The 26,366-nt window shown below is 41.7% G+C and overlaps 1 protein-coding gene across 12 annotated transcripts in view; it reads right to left on the bottom strand.

Annotated features, from left to right (window-relative positions):
* The window catches only part of KTN1 (kinectin 1), a 168,407-nt gene that overhangs the window by 15,660 nt on the left and 126,381 nt on the right, over nt 1–26,366 (bottom strand). For 7 of the 12 annotated variants that reach the window (XM_088461377.1, XM_088461372.1, XM_088461378.1 and 4 more), the window contains 16 exons: nt 26,029–26,066; nt 22,149–22,239; nt 21,991–22,056; nt 21,795–21,835; nt 20,020–20,110; nt 19,857–19,934; nt 18,891–18,928; nt 16,191–16,281; nt 14,023–14,109; nt 9,862–9,942; nt 9,390–9,470; nt 9,094–9,183; nt 8,911–9,003; nt 5,531–5,602; nt 1,593–1,676; nt 1,061–1,144 (listed from right to left, as the gene is read on the bottom strand). In XM_088461377.1, the coding sequence (XP_088317503.1) occupies nt 1,061–1,144; nt 1,593–1,676; nt 5,531–5,602; nt 8,911–9,003; nt 9,094–9,183; nt 9,390–9,470; nt 9,862–9,942; nt 14,023–14,109; nt 16,191–16,281; nt 18,891–18,928; nt 19,857–19,934; nt 20,020–20,110; nt 21,795–21,835; nt 21,991–22,056; nt 22,149–22,239; nt 26,029–26,066 (1,206 nt within the window). The remainder of the gene's footprint in view (nt 1–1,060; nt 1,145–1,592; nt 1,677–5,530; nt 5,603–8,910; nt 9,004–9,093; nt 9,184–9,389; nt 9,471–9,861; nt 9,943–14,022; nt 14,110–16,190; nt 16,282–18,890; nt 18,929–19,856; nt 19,935–20,019; nt 20,111–21,794; nt 21,836–21,990; nt 22,057–22,148; nt 22,240–26,028; nt 26,067–26,366) is intronic. The other 5 variants (XM_088461381.1, XM_088461379.1, XM_088461382.1 and 2 more) reach the window with 2 other exon arrangements.

The following is a 26,366-nucleotide window of genomic DNA, read 5'->3' as shown; positions in this document are numbered from 1 at the left end:
TTTTTTCACCTGTTGCCATTTTCGCCACTAGTTGAATACAGCCCATAAATGGAAAGTAAAAACAAAGCATAAAATAAATAAAAACGTACAATGTCACTTGTGCTAGTGACATTGTAAGTTTGTATTTTATGCTTTATTCTTACGTTTGAGTTAAAAATGTTCAATACATTCATGTCAATCGACACTTATAAGAAACACCGCTTTTCCTATTGGGAAACTTGAATGCACACTTTTTAAAAAAGGCATTTAATCATACCATTGAAACGGGTTAACCACTATCAACTGTACAATCACAGTCTCTGCTGATACAGACTGATAATATATTAGTAGCAATGTCCTGTACATACAGAACAAATTAATAATGTTTTATTAAAGTGTCTCTCATGGTACTATTATTGCTGCTAAATATGGCAGAGTGTAGTGGGCAACTTCTGAATGTTTCTTAAAAAGAACAAAAACCTGTACTGATTTTCAGACAAAGGTAATATACAAACCAAAACATGAAGTTTTTCCTAGTTTTGATCAACTTTACATGACTGTAAATTAATAAATTCAATGCCAATTACGTACATTCCAAGGTGGCAAAGAGGATTACTGTGTCTGCCTTACACATTCCTGTTAATGTATGTCCTGTTTTTCCCTACTGTCTGTGGCTGCGGAGCACTGTGGCACCTACAAGTTTATAACAATAACAGGATTTATTTGTTTCCCATTACATCAGATATAGTTCATGGTCCAAAATTTTAAAAATACAACAATCCTTAAAAAAATGTACAGAAATGTCTCACTTATCCATTAGGCGTAATAACGGCACGTTCGGGTAGTCCATCGGTTTATAAATCCATTTCCAGCATAACACAGGATTAATGCATGCAACGTGTTAACCACTATAAATTTGGGTGGAGGAAAAAGTCTGGCACTGTTTAATTGTGTATAAAGATAAAGAAGCTGAGACTGAAAGCTTGACAGAGGGATAGATCCATATTACACCTGACAGGAAAGATTAGCAGACAGGTAGGAGTGGGCGCTCCAGATACAGAGAAGAGAGACAGCGTCTTACCAAGGTCAGCTCTTCATTCTGCCTTATTGCCTCTGAATATGAACCTTCAAGCTTTCTTTGCAATTCAGTCAACAGATCTTTCAGCTGAAACGAAGTTCAGAGTTTTTACAGAAGCTGTCCTACCACAGGTACATAAGGATTGGGCGTTCAAGAGACGTTACCGTTACACCCGGAATCTTTGCCGATAAGCACATAAAACAAGCGCTCTGGGGATCACAATGTCGCCCAGTAGGGTTATTGCAAAGTTCCTGGATGAAATAGGCGCTTGCCAATAACATCATGGAAAGTACCCTTTTGCTTAAGAAATGGCAGCCAAACCTGCAAAGTATGCTGGGTATTAATGTTGTAATGTTATTCTCCATCCTAAAGGAACTAAATGCTTACACACTGTTCATATAAAGTCATTTAAAAACACAACACAAAGAGGGTTGGGGCAGACATTTAAACAAATACCTCGCTGTCGTAATGAAATGTGCTGCAAGTACGTCTGCAGTAGAGGTCACTATATTGGTGCAAAGACTCCTCTACTCACCTCTCGTACTTCAGACACATACGTGGCTCTTTCACGTTCTGCCTTTTCCAGCTCTGTTTTTAAATGTTCCTTCTCTTTTAGGAGCTGATAAGAAAATAAATGTAACAATGATGAACAAATACGATTAGATTACACTCTTCCTTTCTGCGCATAAAATACTTAATAGTAAAACACACAAAGTATAAATTGTATAGGGCTAATGAGAAGCATATTAGGAGCCCAAAGAGATCCATGTAATAGCAAATCTTGAGGCCACAGATTTCCAAGCAGACTCCTAACATCCATAGGGGTTACAGTAAGGGGAGCATTATTCCATATACTACACAAGTGCCGACATCAAATCTCAAGTATTGTGTTATTGGAGTGGTGAGATGAAAATGCAAACAGTAAATATCTATAACAAGAAAAGAATGAAGGTAGCGCTAGTGTCTCAGAGTCAAATGGGATGCTGCCTGTGAGGAAAAACAATTAGGGGCTCACCTTCCCTAAATAGATAGATCAACAAAGAACAAGACCTCTGGCGCTTCTCATATCAACTATATATTACATATAATACGCAGAATCACAATTCAAATTAAATTAAAAAGAATTTAATATGTAAAGCTATGGTAACCCATATGCAACATTAAAACTGGTAAATACCGGTACAAACATATACACAAACAACATATACTCATTCTATAGGATTGCACTGTCTTATGTTATATCAGTTACGCCTCTGAGCGTTTTACACTGTAGATACTATATTAAATGTCTCTGAGATGCATAATATTCCAATGATAAATAGTCGTCTTTAAATGAATGAACTCATCTGAGGTGCAGTCCGCATTCAATAACACAGAATCATCAGTGAAATTAGAACAGTCTCACCATTCCAGACTGAATCCAATGGTACAGTTGATGGTTCCGTCGATGGAGGTAGTTTGCCGGCAAACTTAGGGGACCAGTGACGCACTGCAAGCGTTCCTTCTTCCCCTCTCACGATCATCTATGCGTTTCACCTAATTTAATTTGAATTGTGATTCTGCGTATTATATGTAATATATAGTTGATATGAGAAGCGCCAGAGGTCTTGTTCTTTATTGATCTATTTAGTAAATATCTATGGTCTACTCAGGTGAAACCGGGTACATCAGCTAGTAGATATGTATTAGCATCATTGTGTACAAACCATTGCCTGTTGTATTCTTATCGTATCATCTGAAAAGTGCCCCCAAACCCATTCAAATGGCAGGCGCACAATGTGACATTTTAAAATACCTATTAAAAGTTTATGCTATAAGCCAGTGCACACTTCTGCTCTTGCTCCATAAACCCATGCAATGTGCCAGAAATGTAGGTGCATCTGTATAAATCGATGCGTACAGTACCAGTAGAAGATGTTTTGCTGGCATTGTACTTTTTGTAAATTTTTTTTTTTTCCAGACATCTGGCTTTGTAAATTAGGCCCACTGGACATAGCATCTATAAAATATATATAACAGAAATGCGTGTATATATATATCTACACACACATACATATACACACACAGGTTGAGTCTCCCATAACCATATATTCTAGAAACCAAAATATTCCGAAAAACCGGAAGGCAGCCATGACATCACTAGTGTCAATGACTAGAAGGTGAGCGTGGCTTCAGAGGCATTCTCTCACCAGAAAAGATGATTCTTCTTCTCCTACACATGCTGGATCTCCCCCACGGCACACTCCAGACACCACGTCACTCACCGGACCCACGCAACATCCGACGGACATCCTCGCAGCACACGCCCGACATCCGGTGACACCCGAACCACCCGCCGGACCCAATGCACTCGCCAGAAATCCCAGTGACAACCGCCGGAGCCCCTGCAGCCTCCTGTTACACCCACAGCAAACGCTGGACCTTCTTTGCCCGGCACCTGCCGGAAATCCCAGTGACAACCGCCGGACCCCCTGCAGCATACGTCCAGCCTCCTGTTACACCTGCAGCACAGGCTGGACCCACTGAGGCACCCGCCAGACCCCCCCCCGCGACTCCCGCTGGGCCTCCCATGACACTCCACAGCACCCATTGGTCCCCGGCCTCAGGTATTCTGAAAACCGAAAAAAAAATCTAAAATCCAAAATGCTCCTGCTCCCGAGCATTTCGGATATGGGAGACTCAACCTGTATATATATGACAAGTATTGGTTTTCACAAAGTTTGCTGCTTCAGTGGTTTTAGACCTCTGTCAGATGTTACTATGGTATACTGAAGCAAGATTACAAGCATTTCATAAGTGTCAAAGGCTTTTATTAACAATTGCATTAAGTTTATGCAAAGAGTCAATATTTGCAGTGCTGACCCTTCTTTGTCAAGACCTCTGCAATTCCCCCTGGCATGCTGTCAATCAACTTCTGGGTCCCATACTGACTGATGGCCGCCCATTCTTGCCTAATCAATGCTTGGAGTTTGTCAGAATTTGTGGGTTTTTGTTTGTCCACCCGCCTCTTGAGGATTGACCACAAGTTATCAATGGGATTAAGGTCTGGGGAGTTTCCTGGCCATGGACCCAAAATTTCGATGTTTTGTTCCGCGAGTCACTTAGTTATCACTTTTGCCTTATGGCAAGGTGCTCCATCATGCTGGAAAAGGCATTGTTCATCACCAAACTGTTCTTGGATGGTTGGGAGAAGTTGCTCTTGGAGGATATTTTTGTACCATTCTTTATTCAAGGTTGTGTTCTTAGGCAAAATTGTGAGCGAACCCACTCCCCTGGCCGAGTAGCAACCCCACACATGAATGGTCTCGGGATGCTTTACTGTTGGCATGACAAGACTGATGGCAGCGCTCACCTTTCCTTCACCGGACAAGCGTTTTTCCAGATGCCCCAAACAATTTGAAAGGGGATTCATCAGAGAAAATAACTTTACCCCAGTCCTCAGCAGTCCAATCCCTGTACCTATTGCAGAATATCAGTCTGTCCCTGATGTTTTTCCTGAAGAGAAGTGGCTTCTTTGCTGCCCTTCTTGACACCAGGCCATCCTCCAAAAGTCTTCGTCCTGTGTCATGCCAACAGTAATGCATCCTGAGACCACTCATGTGTGGGGTTGCTGCTCAGTCAACAGAGTGGGATCCAATCACAATTTTGTCTCAAAACACTGAAGCAGCAAACTTTGTGAAAACCAATACTTGTGTCATTATCAAAACTTTTGGCCATGGCAGATACATATACACACATACTATAATAATATATATATATATATTATATACACACATATACATATATATATATACATATACATGTACACATACACACACAGTATATATTACGTTAACTCTACCATATCCAAAATGCTTGGGACCAGGGATATTTTGGATAACGGAATATTCCGTTATCCTAAACGGAATTCCAAAATGGAATATTTGCATACCATAATGAAATATCTTGGGAATAGGACCCAAATATACACACAGAATGCATTTATGTGTGATATACACCTTATACACTCAGCCTGCAGGTAATTTTATACAATATATTCAATAATTTTGTGGCTGAAACAAAGTTTGTGTACAGAAACTAAATTCATTTATGTTTCATATACACCCTATACACACAGCCTGAAGGTAATTTTATACAGTATGTCTAATAATTTGTGACTTAGGCAAAGTTTGTGTACATTGAACCATCAAATATCAAAGGTTTCATTACCTCAGTCAGATCTGTAAAAAAAAAATCTGTATTTTGGAATATTTGGATATGGGAGACATATATATATATATATATATACATACACACACACACACACACACACACACACACACACACACACACATATATTCACATAAATAGACACACATTTCTTCTAAGCACATATCTTCTTAAGTATGTGCTTAATGGACTCTCCGGGAAGTTGTGACATGGGTCTTCTATTTGCTTTATATGCCTTGACAGGGAGTGTGGCTGGAAACTTACATTTTCTGATTCCATGTTTCGTCTTTTCAGTTTCTCCAACTCCTGTTCTAGTAAGTGAACTTTAGACACTACCTAAATTCAAAGTATAGACACATACATTTAATTAGGAAAGAAAAGGTGGCACAATTAACTACCAAAGAAAAAAACATTATAAACAATGCCTATAAAAATAATAATGCCAATGGGGGGATGGGTACTAATTACCCTGGCCCAGCCCCTCTTACATGTCAGCAGCCCAGCACACGCAGCTATGTGCAGGGCTGCAGTGGGACCAAGGAGACTGCTGCTACTGAGCAGCAGCAGCCTTCTCTCTTCTGCATGTGCGGTGGTGGGGGGAGCAAATACACTGCACTCCCACCCCCCTGGATTTGCTCCTGGCTGAGGGGCTCACAGCACCACACCTCCTGCGAGTGGTGCTGTTTGTGATGGCTCTGGTGGGCATCTCAGTACGGTTAGGGAAGGGGGGTGCTATTTAACAATCGCTCCTCCGCAGCATACGATATCACAGCTGCGATTGAAACACTGTACATCTCTGAATCAGGGCCAATGTACTTAACATAAAAGTTATGAATATCACTATATAACAAAAAACAAAGCCCCATCTGCCTTTAAACAAAGTGGTGTTGAATTCAATAAGGGCCACAAAGCAGCAAGAAATGGATTCTCTGTAATAACCAGCAGATCTCAAAACTTAAACCTGCAAAAATCACCATGATGAATCTCAATTAGGGCGCACCTATATATTTAAAAGAGAGCATCCTCTAAAATAAATAGTATTGCGCTGCTCCCCAAAAAAGCAAGTCTGGTTTGCTTCATATATAAAAATAAATGCAAAACACTGACAGGGGTATTCAATATGGGAGAGAAAAGTCCATGCTGGACTTTTCGCTCCACATCGGAGATTTTCCTGGGATAAAGTATCGGGCGCGCGCCCGCTTTATCCCCGTATTCAATATAAAAGCTACGAAAATGGGAACCTGCGAAGTGGGATCTGCCAAAAAATATGAAATTTACCTGGAATAAATTGTAGGACCCCCCTAAAGCTGTAAAAACATGGGGGATCACTATGGGTACCCCCGTTTTAGCCTGCAAATGAAAGTTGGGGTTTTAAATAGCCGCAGCAGGTGTTTTTTCCCGACATTGAAGAAGTGTTGCAGAAGAGCACTTAGGTTATTTTTTTAGTTTTTTTAAGTGGTCCCATCAAATTTGGAGTACATGAAAATGGGTACTAGCATATTTTTAAGTCCCTAAAGTCTTTATTTAAAAATTCTGCAAATATGCACCTGCCACTAATAACCTATTCTAGAATACACCTGCCACTAATAACCTATTCTAGAAAACACCTGCCGCATATAGCCCTGAACCTATTTCCCTATTGTTAAACACTTTTTTCCCTTTTTATCCCATACGCTGGTCGATGTACTCGATTAATCTAATAAATAGCGGACATGACGTATGATGCGAGCGGCCAGGGGGCGTTTTTATCAAAAAAAGTCCGCATGTTTTGTTCGCTCGTTCAGACATAGAGGCGGCAACAGACCGCAAAGAGCGAACGGTTCATTTGAATAGCCACCCCTTTTTTCTGAACGAGCGATCGCTAATAGCGACCGGCTCTGAATCAGGCCCTAAGTCTCTTTCTCTGGCCAAATATGCGTCTGAATTGTTAGAGTTGCCAGCTGATCTCTACCAGAAGATAACAAACACATAGGCTACTGCAGAGAATTAGTACATACCCTGCATCTTAACACTAAGTATCATCGCAGTGACACTTTAAGCTGAGGAACCGGACCAGTGGACTCACCATTTCTTAGGAAGGACCCTGGGAATTATTCTGGCTCTATGTTTTCTTCTGGAACTTTTTTCCTCACAGGTCTATGATTAATACTGAGGAGTATTGAGCAATCCTATCCCTCCTGCTAATTGAGTTTAAGGAGGTGAACATACTTATTCACTCTGTATACCCTATTTTATTTATACTATCCGCTAGGCAGGGGTAGAAATATGGGAGACAATGGAGGCGTCTGCCGGCAGCACTGAAGGGGCACCTCCTCCATCACCCACAATACTGTATATTCATTCCACTTAGGGCTGTAAATATTGGGGATAGGGGGGGCACTAAATGATAACCTGCCTCCGGGCGTCTGGGATGAACTTACGCCACTGCCGCTAGGATCTATTTATTGGTCATCATTTTTATGATTATTGAAAGATTGTAATGTTCATGCTTAGTATAATAAATTACAGCTTACTACTTTATGTGTCTATTGGAGTTTACTTTCAACACGCACCAAGTGCTTTGCATTTATTTTTTGTACATCTCAAAACTGAAATGTAGTCTGGTCACGCAGGAATGACGCATGTACGGCTACGATGGGGTTGATGGATATAATAAGGAAATATAGTCATACAAGTTGAACCAATATAAAATTGCATCTTTCATCTTAGGTTTATTCTCACATTATTACACAGCAGGTCCCTATTGAGGTATGAGGTACACAGTTCACATTCATCTTTATGCAGATATCCCCCTCTTAGAGAAAATATTAGGTGAAGCTGAACAGTCCTAAGGCACACCTGAGTATTTTTATTACAAAGCAGCAAATGGAGACATAATATAGAACAGATAGCATGCCTCAGACATTACATCACATGAACACATGGAAAGAAAAGTGGGTGCTTGCTGGAGGAATAACTGGAGCTCACATGTTTGTGGTCTAAAGCTGGCGGTGATACAGGGATTCTCTTCTATGGCTGCACCATGCAGCAGTGAGGCCCTCTATAGCCCCTCTCTGGGGTATATACACCATTAGTAAGGAAAGGTTTCCTGTGTATGAGGAAACTAAATGATGTGTCTACTGCTGCAGCACAGGCCTTATCTGTATAGTCTGCCTAAATAGAATATTTGTAAATAAATACAATAAATACAATTCTGCAAACAAACCATACTGTGGTTCTGTAGGTAATAAATCATTTTGGGCACTCAAATCAATCAATCTCTTGCTTGCCCCAGGATAAACATATTTGGGACATCTCGAAAAGAGACTCGGGGATAGGCTGGCACTATAATATGTAATGAACTTTCCCTTACAGGCCAAGTTTAGTACATTCAAAGTCACTGTAGGCCAGCTTCCAATAATGGGTGGCTCTGGTTAATGAGGCAGTTGAAAATGATCAGTACTGATTTATCAGCAGTGAAAAAGTCTCCCCCTATAGGGTATAATAGTGAAGAGGACTGGAAGATATGTTTGTGCTGCAATAACATATCCAACTATTGTACTGTAACTGCATGCAGGCACTTTATGGCGATAATGCATGTAACATCAACATGTCCATATTGTCCCATGCGGCTCATAATGCTGCGTGTCCTCTACTCTACCAACCTCTTTCTGTTCATCCTGTGACTCCTCCAGCTTCAGTTTCCATCGTCCTTCCTCCTCTTCTACGCTGCGTTGCAACCTCTGCAGAATTCCTTCCTGTAGAGACGCATTATAAGAATAAACCAGCAGATCGCACCTGCACACTACAAAGCGGTATCGGATCCGCCAACACAGGTGAATACATACCGTTTCTGCTAGCACAGATTTGTACTTCTCACACTCCATCTGCAGCATTGTGTGGACTTCTTCCCCTTCCTTCAACTTCTGCTCCAGTGCCTAGGAAAGGAAGATATCCTGGCTTATTAACATGGACACAGTGATGTTGTACCACTCAGGCAAATTAAATGGATTTAAAAAATCCAGGAGGTAATGTGGGATCTTCTGCAGGCATATTTATTACATAACAGCCAGGGACTTGTTCCACATTGTGAGGATAACTTGGGACCCATAACCATGGAGCGGAGAGTAAGACCCACGCTCACCTTCACTTCCTCAGCTCCACCACTTTCGTTCAAACAAACTTTCGCCAGCTTCTCAAATTCCTGGATCCATTCACCGTGACCCTAGGAGAACACACAATGTTAATACGATTTAAAGCAATGTCGTGACCATCACTCTGAAAGCAATACAAGGATTTTCCTGCTGAGAAAATGCAGAGAACCCCCATACCTGACCAATACTTGCCTGGCATAATGATAACTGAAAATACGCAGATACAGACTTTACTGCATAGACTCTTGCGAGCCATCCAGCTGTTACATTGCCAGAAATGTGCCTGGACCAGCTCATCGGAGCCTATTACATTTAGGGCACGAGAAGAGTAGTACACTCATTTTTATAAGCAGTTACTGTGTTTCTGTGCATTTATCCTCAACACAACACAGAGAAAACATGTCCACTATGTATGACAGACGTGTAAATGAGAACCTAATTGTTTCCAGGTGGATCTCTTACCAAACTAGCAGAAACAGACACACTTGGGAAAATCTTCTGCAGGATTTCCCGCGCCTCCACCTCCCCTGTATGCTGTTTCTCCTGGTGAAGAGAAAGGATCTCAGTCACGTATTAGCACAACAAGTGAAAGATTAGATTTGTGGACGGACATGGTGGGGAATAAACTATATAGAGATGTCATGTTATGGGGGGGTGGGGGGTGGGAGAATCACACATATACATTAGCTGTGTACAACTATTTACATATCATGCACATGGACTATCTAATAAACATAGAATGACATTTCCTAAAGAGGTCAGTCCATTCACTCTAGCACACCAGATTAACAATGCAAGAGATAATTTGCATTCTTAATTGGATTTGGATACATAAACATTAATCTAAGCATTAACAAGCGCTACCTATGTTATAGATAGTTCTCATCGCAATGGTACAGAACTCTGCGGCCAATATATCATGTGCTAAACTTACTACATTTTACTGTGAAATTAACGGTTGAAGGTGTACCCTATTATGTACACACTCTGACAGCAGCTATTTTCTGCCAACCATGAACAGAATGCAATATATCGAATCATTAGATATCAGCTACGTCCCCGAGGTACAAATGCTGGCTGTATTCTTATGAATCTAAAGCTGGGTGCACACTGGAGCGTCAGGCAATCGTTCAAACTTTCCCCAACGATTTCCCTTGAGCCCAGGACAAGCAATATGGAGCGCACACACTAAGCAATCTAGCCAACGACCGAACTATATATTGTATTGTTTCTTCGTATACGATTTATCATTGCTCCTGTACACTAGAATAAGGGTGGGCAAAAGGCGGCCCCCCAGCTGTTGTAGAACTACACATCTCAGCATGCCCTGTCACAGTTTTGCTATTTGGTCATGCTAAAATTGTTGCAAGGCATGCTGAGATTTGTAGTTCAACAGCTGGAGGGCCGCTTATGGCCCACCCCTGCACTAGAACAACCATCTTTAAATTCACTGGTTGAAAGTGGCAAGCGGTGACGTCTTCAGCAGCCAAATCAGAGCAACATATCGTCAGGACGTCGGTTTGGCAGCACAAACTAGGTGATGTGCCCCATATCGCTAGCGTTATCGCTAAGTCTGACATAATGCACATCAAATTTGACGCTAACTCTAGCGACCATAGTTACCCGCATCACGTACACACTTAAAATAACAAATAGCCTACATCGCTCAAGCGGCAAATCGGCCCGACATCACTCCAGTGTGTACCCAGCTTAAGAGTCTCATGCCTCAATGCTGTTATGAGAGTTAAACAGCTCGATTCTCATAAATGTTGGCCTTGCAAAAATTACGCCTGGCTAAGATCAAAAACGGTCACTGTCGGCGTCAACACAAATAGGAGAGGAGACCGGTTGTCGGTGGAAACCGGTCCCGTTGTTGCTCTTTCCTAACACAGAGGGAACAGATGACCTGGGCACTGATAACGTGACGCTTGGATCACTGAGAAAGCGGCAGAATCAGCAATGCTAGGTTAGCAAGCCTGATAAACACAGGACATTTCCTTCACTATCACTATATTTAAGATTGATAAGAGGATATAACACAAGAATTTCATGAAGTTTAACTCCTAAGACTTTGAACATTATTGTACAAGCTGTATTTTGTTTCTGCCAGTAGTCCCACTGATTTAAGATGGATGTAACATGCCCAGCAAGAAACCGGAGCATTAAAATAAAAATAATGACTAGCACGAACAAGGATGACCATATCAAATATAAAGTAAAAAATATTCCTCAATAGGCAAAATATCCTGTGCATACCAGTTATAAAATTTAATAAATAAAAAGTGTGTAGATTTTGAGATCAATCTTCATGTATAGGGCAATAAGACTGCCAGGTGGCAATGGTACTCCTGTACTGTACTGTATAGATAGCACAGAGGAGATGAACACTCAGATCAGTACACACAATTATTTATCATTTCTCTATCATCTCATGGGGGACATTGGGTCCTGGGGATATAAAGCTTCATAAGAGACACTGGAATTTTATATATATTCCAAATGACTCGAGCTTCTCTCTTTTCCATATCACCGCCCTGCAGGACACAGTTTGTCGCTGTTTGTTTTTATTTTATTCATATTTTTTTTTTTTTACAGTGCCTAATGAACTTTTTGTTTTTAAAAAGTAACCATGTGCTTGAAGCAAACCACAGGAGTCCTACGGTTTAATTTAATAGCTCCGGGCTCTTAATCTGGGAGCTCAAAGCCCATTAAGTCCCGTGGATAACTGAATCCCTTTTGAATGACTCTGTGAATGTTCACCAGTAAAGGCGGGTATCCTCTACATGCCGATGATGACAGATTGCCCATGTTCAGGGATGAGGGAGGGTGCCTACACTGAATGACTGATCATTCAGTGTAGGCACAGCGCATACTGTGAAACGACTGCACGATTACAATGTCATAATCGTGCAGTCTTTTCACAGTCTGCTAGTTGATGTGCCCCTACATCTACTGCCTAGATTATGGATCTGATTGACATTAGACACATTTTATCCTACAAGCCATGGAAGTGTCTGTCGTTCCCCTTTACACTGACACTGCTCTATTACAGACATTTCTTGCTTCCATCTGGTTGTTCTTAAAATACAACATTGATTGCACTTTCAATTGGCTGCTGTAATATACATGTGTGCACTTCTGTACCGGGGCATAGCAGTCAATCAGCAGTCTAATTATCTATATGGTTTATTTTTATTTAAAGACCGCTCTGTAGTTGACCATGAAAAAACAAATTAAAAACGTTTTGGGATTTTTACATCTGAACAGGAGCCCATGAGTTTGTTCCATGTCTTTATTGCTTGTAGATCTGTCCCGATTGTAGTATTCACTTAGATAAGTGTAAACAAGCATAAGATTTGCAGCATCATAGAACCTAGGAAGCTGTAGCAACCACCAATGATAAGCTGACATCCATGTCCGCCTGCAGGATGATCACAGCTAGAAAACTGCATGTATTCTCTATGCTAAAAGCAAACACCGATTTCCTACATGGAACCGTTCCCTGGGTTCAAGAAAAGAGTTCTATACCATTTTTACAGACTGTACCACTCAGCAAAAGACACACTTGCACAAACAAATACTTAATGTTCTAAAAAAAAAAAAAAAAAAAAGTGTTAATTCAAGAGATCTTCCTTTAGTTGAACTTGCATACAAAATATATGAACAGACTGGCATGCCCACGGGTGAAAAAAGGGGGGGAAAGGAACAAAATGAACGGTGTCAAGAGAGAAGAGACAGAGATCAAGTGCAAAGGAGAACATATAGTTATGATTTGAAGTGTCTTGCACTGTAGCCAATCAGGGCTTCATTGTGTAGTAATCTCACTTGTGATGTAGTAGTGTGAACTCCTTGCACAAAGGTGCATCCACTGTACTTCACCACAGGCGTGTACTAATAAAGTGTGTGCAACTGCTCCCCCTGCAGCTTTAACTAGGTATCCATGTGGTGATCTCTAAATGCTGATCCTTCCATCAAAGTACAACACTTATCAAAGCTGGTGCAGATGTCTGCTAGCCAAGGGTATAAACTGAACATTAAAAAGTACATGTGCCATGTTTGCAGAGACAGTCAATTAAACTTTTTTTTTTAAATTAGTGCTGATATTTTATTTACTTAATCCTAGAATATTAATTAGGCTGGGTATGTGGGCTCTAAAAGTCAGAGTGAAAACTTTTTTAAATTTTTTTTGGAGACTTCCAGTATGATTGTAACTTCATAGCAGCACTATGTTCTATGTCCTGTGAGTAGGACGCTAATACAAATTAAATACTCAGTAAGTATTAAATTCAGTTTAACACCCTTAGCGGTCAGAGGTACGTATCAAACTTATTTTGCTACACAATAAGACAAATTGAACTATAATCCTTCTAGCGACCTGGAATCCTAATGTGATCAATTCTTTTTTTTTTAATTTTATCATCTAAAACAATAATTCATTTTTATGAAAATGCTTGTAGTTAGAATTGTGGATAGCTTAGCCGTAACAGAACCATTCAGTAATTTTAGCTCTTGGCAGTATCAGCATCTAGTAAGTTATGCCACCTTCCTAGATACCAAGTGAGCAGCTGGAGCAGCAGTGCCCGGGCACAATCATCGCTACGTCCCCACCGGTAGCATTACAACCTTGGCTGTCTTGTTGACTCTCTCTTGTAGCATTTTTTCAGTTGATGCCAATGCCTCCATTGCTTTCCAGTTTTTCTCCCGAAGCTCCTAATTGTTTTTAGAAAGAGTTATTTCAGTCGACCCATGTACTAAAACGTCTTCATAGCTCAAATCAGTAAATTTGCATTTGAAGGCAATTTACTGGCAAGGGACCGTTTTATTAATGGTCATCCCCAAACCCATCAGCATAAACCAGTTTCTTACACACTAGGCTGGGAACGTTATTACATGGGGACAACCATAGCAAATGTTTTGATTCATTTGTATTACACTAAAATAATGGGAGTGTTAATACTGGATGCTTTGCGCTTTAATACAATTTAAGCATAGAAGTCCATCTTTTTTGGGGGGGTTAGCTTTTTTGCTTTGAAACTATTATTGGAGAGGGATATGATAACAATGGTCGGATGGCCCAAGTGTAAAAAAGAAAAGTACTTAGGAAGAAAGAGCAGAAACCAATCCACCAAAGGAAGAATAAAGGGCCAGATTTCACAACAAACAACACAATACACAACAGGTTTTATTTACAAATGCCTGAAAAGCACAATAGCAAAAAAATTAAATAGTTACCCTATAACCACTGCAGCCAGCAAAAAGCAGTATTTGAGAGTGGCACTGCTGAAGCCCCAAAACATACATTGGCATAAATGTACATAATAAATGTAGTATATCCCATAAAAATAAATAATGCCCAAAAGGATGGCTGTAGTGTAATCAGTGGGCTGACTTATGTATGCATATCCCATCTTGACAGCTTGTGCTCAAAGACAATTTAATTGTTTTTTTTGGGCACCGTAACTTATGGGCGCCAAAAGGATTAAGTCAATTGATGCTCCATTCGGTCACGGGAGGCGACATTTCTGCTCACACCCTCCTGAGTCCGTAGTTTTGCGCCGTCCTAACCAGGACTTTAGACGAGTTTATCCTCTTTGTGGCTAAACCCGGTGCTTTTGGGTGCGACAATCGTAATAATTAATGGGCACCCATAACAACGGAATTACTCCGTCAGACGCCCGTTAATTATCGACGTAAGAAAAAACGACAACTGAATTCCCCTTTTGTATAGTACTCATAGTGCCCAGGGGAACACCATGAAAAGGTCTTCACTGTGGTCAATATAAATGACTTTCGGTTATTGACTGCGGACTCTCCTCCAGATCTGGGGAGTGGCTGACTACCAGGAAGCTGGACAGACAGACACGGAGAAGCCCTGCATAACTTCTATAATAATATGGTGCAACTATATTTAGCACAAATGTCCAGTACATAACAGTACACAGATATACTGTATTGCTCTGTAAGTGTAACTTGCCCCAACCTGACCAACTGGCAAATCTCAATCCTTACTACAGGTTACTGTATCTATGAGATATTTTTATTACATTTATTAATGAAACCTTACACTTACTGGGGACACAAGCTTCCCTGTCCCTCATTCCCAGAAAGCACCCAAAGGAAGCAGCAGTCAATGAACTTGATATGAGGAGGCCGTACCAGAGGCAGAGGAATCAACAGCACCATTATATGTAGGATGCCAGATGAGCATCTCAGGTTGCAGATCACCACATGTTTTTCACAGCATTGAGGTCTTTTAGCTTGGGATTTCAAATAACATGCTTATTGAATTTGAATCTATATATGTTACAACAGTACAGGATATGAAAAACTCTCTGGAGCAGATCTATCAAACCTTCTAAAGAGGACAATTGAAGGTGTTGCACATAGCAACCAATCGGCTTGAAGCTATCATTTATCAAGTACATTCTAAAAAATGATGGCTAGAAGCTGATTGGTTGCTATGGCCAAATTCTCCACCTGTCCTCTTTAGAAGATTTGATACATGACCCGTAATGTAACAGAAAACTTTATTCATTTCTATTGCAATTTTTGGAAACTGCCCAATGATCAATGGTCTCCGTTGAGACGTTTTTAGTATTTTTAATGTAATACTTCTGCCCCCATACTAATGTATGCAGCAGAGGTAGCTACGCACAGCTACACAAAAAAGTGTCATCTTTACAACCTTCACTTACATCAGACATACACTACTAACTGCATGAGGGCACAGCACAAGTAAAATACACCAAATAAAATAACCACGTGACATTATGAAAGGTCCACGAACTTACATTGTTTTTCTTCCTTTGTTGCTCTACTGCAGATTTTTGAGATTCCAGCTCCCCTAGCAGATCACCAATATATCTGTCTTTTTCTGCAAGCCTGTAAACATACATTCGGATTTGACGTTATTCCTGGATTCATATTCAAAGGTCGATGGTTATGCCATAAGCTGCTTATATCAGGGTTAAAAAAAAAGTTTCTTAACCAATTAGAAGCCAATATGGGAGACTGTGGATTATAGCAATGCAGTTAATAAGTACTTACTGACAGGTGCCCGGTGAGGTTATGTCCACAGTCCACAGTAGTGGAGCTGGTGTGCTCAGAGGTATTTAGCATTGCCCTGTTGACCGGTGTGTCTAGCCATGGGAGGATACAGCCAATGGGAGACGTGTGCTGCAGTGTAACGAGGAGAGCGCTTGTAAGCTCTCTACCGGATCCCCGATGTAGTTGGATCGCAGATTAGGGTCTGTGGTTGGTAAATAGGAATAGTGGTGCCGCTGGTGGATCCAGCTACAGCACCGCGCTTTCCATGACAGGATGTGTGTGGCTGGGTCCTGTCATCAGGTGAGCCCTATGGCCAAACAAACCCTGGCTGCGCATCTGTGGGAGAATGCAGGGTACTTCCCAGTTCAGGCTGCTGGTCCATCGTGACTGGTGGCTGACGTGCCTGGACACAGTGACTGGGTGCCGGGGACCACCAAACTGGAGTATCCTACCAACCTGCGCAGCCTCTTCCACCCTCAGTGAGAGAGACCACGCTCCCCACTAAACAAGAACATTTGGGCGTCCCGAAGACTGTTTTCGGAATTCCGGGGCACAGACCCCAATATAGCAACCCTATTTGACCTGGGTTACGAAACTGCCAGTCGGTGTACGATTACTTCTAGGATTATTTGAAAGTAGCCCACAGACTGATAGAACAGACTGGATGACATTAGGTTTATAGTTAGTAAAATTGCAGGGTTGGGGAGGGGATGATTATTGGAAATCTAACACTTCTAAGTGTAATTCTGTTCTTACCGTTTGTTTTGCCTCCAAACCGGCATGGAGTTTAATGACCCAGTGCTATTGTTACTATTTAATCTAAGCTTTTGTGCACAGAGCAATTTTTAAAGTGCTTAATGTTCTGCCCCATAAAGACATTTATCAATATTAGGTATTTAAATTCCCAGCTATTCGGTAATGGATGCAATCTTGTCACCTGCTGGACAAGTGTGATACTACACTACAATTTCAGTAACTGAACTACTTTGCATATAGGTTTTCCTTGAAGCCATATTTATTTCTTTAACACTTATTTAGTACATGGCAAGTTTAATGCACTGTATAATATTATACACCATTTACTGTGTCTGTAATATAATAGCTTTATATTTCCTAAAATGTTAATGCATGACAGTTCAATTACATTAAATGTGAACTGCTTTCTGAAGTGATCTGATGACTCCGCAGTACAATCTGCTTTATCTGTGCAGGGGAGAAATGAGATTGCTGGAGTCCTGCAGTGAGAGACAGTCTCTTACCAGGTCTGGAGTCGCTGGCTCCTACTGGCTGCCCCCGGGTAGCTGCTGCCGCTCCAAAGCTTCTCCTATGCTCTATGGAGCAGGCGCATGGCTCTTCCAGCTGTTTTAAGCAGTAGTCATGTGACTGCTGACTTCATACTTGCACCAAATTCAAATGGTCCAGCCTTTTTATCCATCTCTGGCAATCAGTTTCACTACCGGAGTATTAGGCTCACCTCTCGTACTCCAGCGTTTGTGATATTCAGCCTCCAGTCTGTCTGTAACCTGTGTCCTGACCCAGCTTGTTCTCCGTTACTCTCTCCGTCTGCTCCTCTGGTACGGTCTCTCGTGACTTCCTGGTTTGGACTCCCGTCTTGCCTCTGACCGGATATCGCCTACTCCCTGGTACTGTACTGCCCACTTGGAAACAGACATGTGCTGGTCATACCTTGCCCATTGCATACACCAGCCTGTTATGCTAGAAACCACATAGAGGACCTTGACTTGCGTACCGGATGCAGCGAAGTCCAAATCCACTTGCGGGGCTCCTTGGCGAAGACCTCAGATGCGTTAAGACACAGCGCCTCTGTTCAGGTTAGCATCAATTCTTGCCGACAGTAACGCATCCTTAAGAATCATCCGAGTAATTGTGACAGAGACCTTTTCAAGATTGTCCCTCAAAACATTCATCTTATCATACATTTAGATCTCATCACTTGCAGGATTTGGCATTAAGCAGTCACAAATTAAATTCTGCAAATGCCAAATATATAAATACAGTGAAGAATAGCACACTGCAAAACAACTGAGTAGAAGCAAAACGCGTCAGCTCTTCATACCTCTGCAAGACAGGCTGTTCTGCCGGTAAACTCCATGGTAACAAGTATGTATGGTTTTGCATTGAATATTTGGCAACTATGAACAGAATAAAATTCTCGCTTCTGTGCTCATGTTTGAAAAAGCCAGCTCAAAATAAAATAAAAAAAGTGTGTGTCCCCTGCTCAGACAGTAATAGGCACTACATGACCCACCAGACCGGGAAATGCAGTTGGTTTTTTTTTTACACAACCATAACAATTTAGTTTTGGGTGGAATTAATCCTTTAAAGCCCAATAACACGTTTACCAGCATATAAAATAGGTCATTCTTAAAGGGACAAAGATACCTGCATAATATAACTTAATGCATAGTAGAGATTATACTTACGCTTTTAATAGTTCTTCACTTTGAGCAACTGAAGAAACCTGAAATAATAGCAACAGGTTACTGCAAGAAAGTCATTTTTATTACACCTCACTAAATATTTGTAACACATTTTTCCATTCCCACTCATCTGCCAATATAACATTCTTAGGAAATATTATTCATAGGGTGACAGGGTGCACTTGTGACAGGGATAGTGCTAGGAGAAGAGAACAAGGATCCAGTCTACAAGGTAGGGGGGTAACAAGTAGGGTGACTGATCAGAGGGTAGGTGGGTGATACTAGTGACTTATCAGGGATGATAGGCTTATATGAAGAGGTAAGCATTAAGGGCTCTTTTGAAGGTGAAGAGACTGGTAGAAAGTATAATTAATAATTTGACAAAATAACAATAACAAATCTACTTTTAAAATAATTACAAAATAACATTTCCGATGGGGAAAGAGGCTCATTATCATTTATTTGTATTTAGCCACAAAACATAATATAAAACAGCACATAAAAAGAGAATAAATATAGATGTGATGAAGATGTGAGACAAAGGGTAGAGAGGGCCCTGCTTGTAAGAGTTTACAATCTAGAGAAGGAGGGCAGTGCTGAGACAATAGAAGCCAGTGGGACAGGAGTGGGCAAGGGACAAGGAGCTGGTAGAACATGCAGAGGAGCAGGAGCATTATCGGATGGGGAAATAGTAGGATACTTAAGGTGGGGGGGGGGGGGGGTTTGAGAGTGAGCTTGAAAGGCTGAAGATTTGGGAATGTCTGGTCAGGCAGGATAGGGACTTCCATGAGTGGGGAGCAGCACGGAAGAAATCATAGGAAGTGGGAATAAGGTGGTTACCAGAGAAGAAGACAGGAGTAGTTACAGGCAAATTTATTATCCTTCTTTGGGCATCCATTGCTCCTACGTAGTTCTCACTGCCCAATATCTATGGACAGAAATCTCTGCAAAGCAGATTATTATTCATACCTGTTTTAGTTGTTGATCGTGTTTTCTTTGTAGCTCACAGGCCTGAATTTTCAAAATCTCATTTTCTTTTTTCAACCCCTATTAATTAACAAAATGAAAAGTCAGTGCCGCCCCTGGCACTATGGCTGCACCCCTGTCCGCTGCTGCAGCTCTCACAGGTTACCGTTAGTTCCTGAGTTGTGTCAGCCACGTTCGTCTCTCGCACCAGAAGCGCAGCCTCCATGCTCTTAATCTTCTCTTCCTGCTGCTCAACTCTACACAGCAATGATTCAAGCAAAGAAACATTTACTTATCCAATCATAGGAGAATAACATACCACCGACTTACAGCCTTGCTTCAGTAATCAATTATAGTGAGATTAACATCAAGATCCTGTGTCATTTAAATTACAAATACCTTAAGAAGACATAATTTGCTACTTAATGCAGATATAAAATGTGCCCAAAAGTTGACTGTTCTGTTTTGTGTTAGAAACATTCACGGTAAAACTACAACCGTTATGCCAGTAGCTCTTCTCACTGCGTCTCTGCCACTTTACACTGTTCATTGCAAATTGACACTGGGTTGGGTGCGGCTGCACAAAAAGTTAATTGGCCCTAGGGGGAGGGGGCATCAGACACAAAAACAGATAGTGACACATGGGAAGGGGGGTTACTAACACATTGGGGACCTATAGACATTGGTGGGCAGGGGGCTTGCATCACTGTTGATCTATCATCAATAGGGGGGTAGGGGCAATGCCACTGGGGAACTATTAGTGCTGAGGAACCTACTGACCACTGGGGGGGAGGGGTGGAAGGAAATTTTAACAATGAGGGCCTATGGACATGGGGTGTTGGGTACGACGGTCAGAATACAGACAGCAGCATCCTGACAGTCAGAATCCTGATAGGGGGATTCTTAAGGTTATAACACTTGCAGAAATCTAACCCACCCAGCCGGGAGCCCAACCCTAACCCACCCATCCCGCAGCTCAACCCTGACCCTCCCCTTAGGGAATCGGTATGATTTACCGCCGGACCCATGCCCGGCGGTTGGAATCCCGACAGCGGCATCCAGCAGAGGAGGAAATCCCGATTGTCCAAACTAAGTATTCTCTAACCTAATTCTACCCCCTAACCCTCCCTTAGGGGTGCCTAACCCTAACCTTTCCCCCCAGTGCCTAACTCTTTTCCCCCCCTCTAAGTGCCTAAACCTAACCCCCCCTTCCCCGGCGCCTAAACCTAAGTCCCCCGGAGGGGGGTGCCTAACCCTCAATATCCCCTGGGGGTGCTTAACGATAACCCCCCCTACCCCAAACCTAACCTCCCGGGGGTGGCCTATCCCTAAGTCACCCCCGGGAACTCTAAACCTAACACTCCGATCCCCCTCCCCCCCTCACTGCTATCTGTGCCCGGCGTCCCTTTGATCATGATGCCGGGTGCCAGTCTCCTGGAGTCGGTAAATTGACAGGCGTCTAGATTTAGACGCCTGTCATTTAACCCTCGCCGGGATTAAGCAGTCGGGAAGCCGGCTGTCGGGATTAGGTCCACCGGCTTTCCGACTGCATACCCCCCTTAGTGCCTAACCCTCCCACTTTCCCTAAGTCTCCCCCTGACCCTAATACTTCCTCAATGTGTCGGGATTCTGACCATCGGGATGCCGCTGTCTGTATTGTGACCGCCGGCATCCTGTCAACAGAAAATGCAAATCCACAATGTTATAATGGCTGCGGAGGAACAAAGTAGTTCATGCCTGGCTCTCCTACATCCTCTCTGCAGTTTAGTGTGTGTGTGTGTGTGTGTGTGTGTGTGTGTGTGTGTGTGTGTGTGTGTGTGTGTGTCCCTTCCCCCTCAGGAAAAATTAGTACATGAAGCAGCCCCTGAGGAATTGGGGAAGGACCATATGAGTAATTGGCAGCAATGGAGCACTGTAAGTCACGCACAGGGGAGAACTTACATCCTTTGAAGGTCTTGCACTCCTGCTGATGTGGAGTCTTGCTATGAGAGAAAAATATAAATGACATTCTCATGATTATTTATGAAATATTTTTCAGAAAGAGAACATGATAAAAATGCAGCAGATCTGAAAGGGCCATGAGATTCAGCAATAAACCCCCCAGAGACCCCTGTACATAATAAGCAATATGTTGCACCTGCATCAGCTTCTGCTGGACTTCTTCCATATGGATTTTCAGCTGTTTACTTTCTTTCTGCAGATCCTTTCAAAGCAAAAATACACACATGATTATTACAAGCCATACAGATAGGGATAAAACATGTTATATATTAATGATAAAGATTAGAGGGTCACCTCAATTTGTCTTTCCTTTTCTAGAATCACTTTCTCACGTTCATTGAACCGTTCTTCTGTCATCTGTAAGGTCTCTTCCCTGCCCTTCAATCTACAAAAAGAGGAAGGAAAGAATTGTACTTCCATGCTGGATTACAGCAAAGTGTAATATTAACGACTACCATTGCCGGGTTACACACGCAATTGAAAGCAATTAGAAAGCATGTCACATGCTCTATAACCAATGGATTCCTGTGTCACCAGCTGAACAGTCTAAAAATATATTTGTACCGGATAACACTGGGATCTATTAGTTACTGTACACGCTGTTAGTTAAACCCAAACATGTAATTTATAGGGTTACACGGCTAGGCATTTACATTGGTCTGGATGAAAATAGTTGAAATAATCCCAAAACCAGTATCTTGCACCCGTGTTTCTGTGGAGATCAAGTTACTGATTTGTAAAAAAAAAAAAAAAATCATAAAGAGATGGAGAAGGAAAAAAAAAAAAAAAACGGACCGATACCATGTGACCAGTCACATACAAAGCCTATCCCTAACCGTGGAGGCAGCAACTACATAGTATAATACTTTATCACTCAATAATATTTCTATACATTTCTACATTTTGTTTTTGCAGATTTGCTGATTACTATTTTAACAAGTTATTTGTAGCTTTCACATTTACATGGCAATTTTAAGGCACAATTTAGTTGATGTTAAGGTGCATATCCACTACACGAGTGTAGAACGACTGTACGATTACAACATTGTAATCGTTCATCATCATCCTGTGCAGTGGATAATGTACCCAAACTGAACGATATGTCGTTCAGTGCAGACAACTTCCCTCATCCCCGAACATGCACAATCTGTCGATATCAGCAGGTTGGCATGTTCAGGCGATGACAGATGCCGGTAACGACCAGCGGAGCGCGCATCGCTGGTCGTTGCCGGCATATTCACTGCACGATTACGATGTCATAATCGTTCAATTTTATCGTGTAGTGGATATGCACCATTAGAGTTAGGTGAAGCATGCGTAAGGCCTCCAAATCAATCACACAACAGTCATAGATGGCTCTAGTTTTTAGCATTACTCCTAAAAAGCAGATTCTTGCAGTATTAACATATTTTTAATATGTTTTTTTTATATGCTTCCTGCACTTTCATGCATTTTGTTCTACTAATGTAAAATGCAATCGACTTGAGCACATGCTTCAGTATATAGTATAGTTTTAAATACATTACATTTTAGAACACACTACAGATTACTGACGGTCTATTTTTACAATTTGATTAATGCATGAAAAGCTGAAGGGCGTGAACAAGTCCTCAAAGTTTCGCTTGTAAATGACTGGACACACTGTGTGGAGGGGACGTGCACCCTTAACACAACAACTAAACCCTCTTAATGGGCCCCATCCATCTGCGATGGATTGCCGCGATCCCGCGATGCTGCAACCTGGCGTCGCGGGATAGCAGAAATCCAACATGTTGGATTTTGCCGATATGACGACCGCGATCAAAAAATGATCGTGATCGTCAAATCGCCGACATTTAACATGGAAAATGTCTGCGATCCGGCGACGGATCGCAGAACATCGATGGTGGGAGGTCGGCGTTTCCACCCGGAAACGCCGGCACTTCCCATCGCATCGCCGGATCGCAAAATCCGGTGTCTGATGTATGGCCACCTTAAGGCCCCCATACATCAGCAATCGATTGTGGCAATTCTGCAATTTGCAATCGATTGTGTAAAAAAATCTGCAATGTATGGGCTTCACAGATCACAGATTGCAATCAAAAAGTGATTGGCATTGTTGAAGCAGATTGTCGAAAAATGTTGGATTTCACAGCTGGATTGGGGCTGTTGATTGCTAGTGTATGGACATGATCAGCAGATTTGCAGACCTTTACCAGTAAAATGATGGGTCTTTCAAGATTGCAGCAAACACAGATCTGCCAATCGATCTGCAAATCACTGAAAAAGATCTGTAATGTATGGGCGCAGATTGCTAGATTGGGAAATCCTAAAATCGGGCAATAAATCTTTAAATTGTTCAATTGTGGTTTTCAGATTGCTGATGTATGGGGGCCTTTACATAGGTTTGCCATATCATCCCCTTAATTTGGAACTCAGATTCTGTGGCTGATTAAAACCAGGTGAAAGACTTGAAGTTAAGGCCCCCATACATCAGCAATCTGAAAACCACAATTGAACAATTTGAAGATTTATTGCCCGATCTTAGGATTTCCCAATCGAGCAATCTGCGCCCATACACTACAGATCTTTTTCAGCGATTTGCAGATCGATTGCAGCAAACACAGATCTGGCAATCTTGAAAGGCCCATCATTTTGCTAGAAACGGTCTGCAAATCTGCTGATCATGTCCATACACTAGCAATTTACAGCCCCAATCAATATGTGAAATCCAACATGTTGGACAATCTGATTAAACAATTCCAATCACTTTTTGGTTGCAATCTGCGATCTGTGAAGCCCATACATTGCAGATTTTTATACACAATCGATTGCAAATTGTACGATGGCTGCAATCCATCTCTGATGTATGGGGGCCTTTAGCCAGCCATAGAACCAGTGTAAAGGCCCCCATACATCAGAGATGAATTGCAGCAATCGTGCAATTTGCAATCGATTGTGTATAAAAATCTTTCCCTTTTTCAATCGATTGCAGATTGCCACAATCGATTGAAAAAGGAAAAGATTTTTATACACAATTGATTGCAAATTGCACGATTGCTGCAGTCAATCTCTGATGTATGGGGGCCTTAATTCTTGTGTGTCCCAAATTAAAGTGATGATATGGCAAGCCTACTCCTACAGGAAATAACATTTCCAGAAGTCACTTCCTGAAAGTACTGCATTTGCATGTTTTGCCAGTAACATGGGGAAACATTCAGAACACAGCAAGTGACACAACAGTGAAGCGCTTACTAATAATATATCAGCAACAACTCCACTCACATCCCACCTAAATAAGTTGAGGGATATCTGACCTAGTTTTGTGTTACAGGGATTTAAAGTTCAGTGGGAACACAAATTAGCGCAGTCACAGTGTTTCCTTAGCTGCCATGTCCACACAGAGGGGACTGCAATGAAGTGTAACTGCAGGCCACACAGGGGGAGGAGACCACCTCAAACAAGGAGAAGTGCCTACTCCGGCCACAGCGCCCTCTACACCCCGAGGTTAGCAGTGTCCCCCCGGGTAAGGATAAATGAGAAATGAGAGATGATTCTATGATCACCACCGAAATGGTATCATATAATTTTGTTTTTCTTCTTATGTAACACAAGTGAAGCTAATACACTCTCCTAAAACATGGACATATCTGGAAGAGATACAGCAACGTGGATCTTAAATACTCTGTACTGCTGTTACTAGTTTTAAAATATTTATAAATTGATAATTGCAGCAACGTTCATTTCCAAGAGGAAGAGCAGATCAGCATCAAAACATTACAGTACACATTTAAAATCGAAATCCATGGGGATACACTAACCAAGTGACATGATGTGGGAGTGGGGGGGGGGGGGGGTGCAATGTTTCCTCAGAAAACACTACAAAGGCCTAACTAACTTGTCGCATATTTACAAGTACAATATGACCCATGGTTCACCTCTTCATACAGAGGGATTTAGGGTAATGGGTACATGGATGTTATGTCCCATGATCAATCTTACAACATGACTGAACAGCAAATAAAATTTAGAAATATGTAGGACACATTAAAGATCACTGGAGTCTGGAGTTATACGTCACTTCATTCCCATACATATTTATCACCGTCTGTCTTACACAAATTATTATCCCAGTGTGATTGCATTATAAGGGCTACTCAACACCATTTAGTCATAGTCACTACTTAATACATACTGATTCTGAAGCTCCTGAACTTGAGCAATACTGGAGACCTGTAGAAGATACACAATTGTAAAGGACAGAGCAAGCATGTACAGTAAAATGCATTTGACAAAAATGACACCTGAATAGATAAGCTGTAAATATAACACTTCACATATGTAAATCTAATAAAATCACAACAAAGAGCTTTAAGGGACGAGAATATAATTAGCCGTGAAAAGTGCCGTCTGGCGAAAAGCGGATTTAATTTGCCTAATTCGCCTGTTTTGATGCGATGTTTTCTCCATTCGCGTCCCCGCTTTTCGGCCTAATCAAATGTAAAACAGGCGAAAACGCGGGTCGGCGAATGT

Source organism: Taudactylus pleione, unplaced genomic scaffold (assembly GCF_031769625.1).
Source record: "Taudactylus pleione unplaced genomic scaffold, aTauple2 ptg001041l, whole genome shotgun sequence".
NCBI classification, from domain to species: Eukaryota; Metazoa; Chordata; class Amphibia; order Anura; family Myobatrachidae; genus Taudactylus; species Taudactylus pleione.
The sequence above is the reverse complement of the archived record's forward strand: the minus strand, read 5'-3'. Positions and strand labels throughout refer to the sequence as shown.